The 2,167-nt window shown below is 51.4% G+C and overlaps 1 protein-coding gene across 1 annotated transcript in view; it reads right to left on the reverse strand.

Moving 5' to 3' along the window:
• plod3 (procollagen-lysine, 2-oxoglutarate 5-dioxygenase 3) overlaps nt 1–1,508 on the reverse strand; it is an 8,824-nt gene extending 7,316 nt beyond the window's left edge. The window contains exons 1-4 of the mRNA XM_015401556.1: nt 1,322–1,508; nt 1,122–1,234; nt 845–908; nt 458–555 (exon numbers count right to left, since the gene is read on the reverse strand). Coding sequence (XP_015257042.1) covers nt 458–555; nt 845–908; nt 1,122–1,234; nt 1,322–1,508 — 462 coding nt within the window. The remainder of the gene's footprint in view (nt 1–457; nt 556–844; nt 909–1,121; nt 1,235–1,321) is intronic.
• Between the last annotated feature and the right edge of the window lie 659 nt (nt 1,509–2,167).

Consider the following 2,167-nt stretch of genomic DNA (forward strand, 5'->3'; position numbering starts at 1 on the left):
GGGCGTTACTAGGACAATACTGGGATGTTACTAGGACAATACTGGGATGTTACTAGGACAATACTGGGATGTTACTAGGACAATACTGGGACGTTACTAGGACAATACTGGGATGTTACTAGGACAATACTGGGGCGTTACTAGGACAATACTGGGATGTTACTAGGACGATACTGGGGCGTTACTAGGACAATACTGGGATGTTACTAGGACGATACTGGGGCGTTACTAGGACGATACTGGGGCGTTACTAGGACAATACTGGGAGATTGCTGGGAGGTTTCTGGGAAACTAATGGGGTGATACTGCAGCGTTACTGGGATGTTGGACGATTCAAAGTTCTACAGGAAGGTCTGACTCCAGAACTTTCTCTGGTTAAAAGGACTGCTGAGGGGGAAGCCTTACTTCCTGCCCAGAGGTCAGCTGGTCTGAATGGAGGCCTGTGATTGGCCGTTACCTTGGTGGGTCCGTTGCCATGGATGATGACAGGAAGCGTGTCGTAGGCGACGTTCCTCACTCTGACCTTTGCCCTCTCGAACTTCAGGACCACCTCGTCTGTCAGACAGAGAGGCTTGTTAGAACTGGTGGTTCTGGTTCTGAGGCTAACTATCGATCCAGCTGGACATAAGGTCCAAACACGGGTCTGTCAGAACAGGTTCTGTGGACCACTGAAGTTTAGAACCAGTTACCATCAGAACCAGAACCTCACAGAGAAAAACCGGCTGAAGCTCACAGTGATGAAGATAACAGGAGGTCTGGTTCTGATCTGGTTCTGAAAAGGTCCAATACACTGGAAAGAACCAAGAACCGGCCCAGAACAACCGGCGCAGGGACGGCTTCTTACCAATGGCTCCGTTCAGGTTCTGGAAGATTCTGGAGCGGTGATCAAGGGTCATGTTGAACTTGGTCTGAAAGACAAACCAGATCATCATCATCATCATCATCATCATCACCACCAAACTGAGCCCCTCCCCGGTAGGATTGGGGTCCTGAGTCCTCGTCATTCAGGCCCCCATCAGGCCCCCATCCAGAGCCAGCTCAGTAGACCCTGGTTCTGCTGAGCTGGTTCTGATCTGGCTGGTCTGGTGGAACCAGTCAGAGGCGGCGTCTGGTCCAGTTACCCTCTGCTTCTTGTCCAGGTAGATCTTGGTGTAGAACAGCTGGTCGTCATCGTTGTCCTTGAACTTCCACTGCTGGACGATGGCGCTGAGGTCCGGAGCGAACCCGATGAACCCTGAACACAGACACAGTCAGACGGAACCAGAACCTGAACACGGGGCGGAACCAGAACCCGGCAGCCGGGTCGCTTCCAGGGCCTCACCTCCTGAGTTGAGGTAGCGTTTCCCAGAATGCACCTGAGGGTATTTAGAGGCCAGGCGCTGGTCGGGCCAGCAGAACCCCTCAGCTGAGAAGACCACCCTGTGACCCAGAGCAGAGAACTTGGAGAGCAGCTCCTCTGGACCTCCAGCGAAGATCACGTCATAGCTGCAGACACAGAGGGGTTCCATCAGTGCTCAGCTGGAGGAGCACCACCAGGGAGGAGCACCACCAGGGAGGAGCACCACCAGGGAGGAGCACCACCAGGGAGGAGCACCACCAGGGAGGAACACAACCAGGGAGGAGCACCACCAGGGAGGAACACAACCAGGGAGGAGCACCACCAGGGAGGAACACAACCAGGGAGGAGCACCACCAACGAGTGGAGTGGGAGGAGTCAGTGAAAGCTGGGAAGGCTGTGATTGGTCAATTACAGCCGGATCAAAATATCCTAATAAATAGCAGCTAGTTAGCAGCTAGAAGCATTTAGCCCTCACTCTCTGTTAGGCTAACCCATATAACTTTATCTAAGCTATAAAATGAGCTTGAATGATGGAGTCTAGGCCTGAATGATGGAGTCTAGGCCTGAATGATGGAGTCTAGGCCTGAATGATGGAGTCTAGGCCTGAATGATGGAGTCTAGGCCTGAATGATATTACTGATCGGTGATCTAAAGTAGCTGAAAGAAAAAAACAATCATTGTCAGTCTGGAAGGAAAGACAGACTGAGCTCTGCTATCTAACAAGGAGACACTAAAAGTCTCCGTTTATTTTGATTCTTTTGATTATTTTATTAAACCAGCTGCTCCGTGATCAGAGGAAAAATGGTGCAGAACAGTGGTGAATATTAG

Source organism: Cyprinodon variegatus, unplaced genomic scaffold (assembly GCF_000732505.1).
Source record: "Cyprinodon variegatus isolate N-32 unplaced genomic scaffold, C_variegatus-1.0 Scaffold1233, whole genome shotgun sequence".
Lineage (NCBI taxonomy): Eukaryota > Metazoa > Chordata > Actinopteri > Cyprinodontiformes > Cyprinodontidae > Cyprinodon > Cyprinodon variegatus.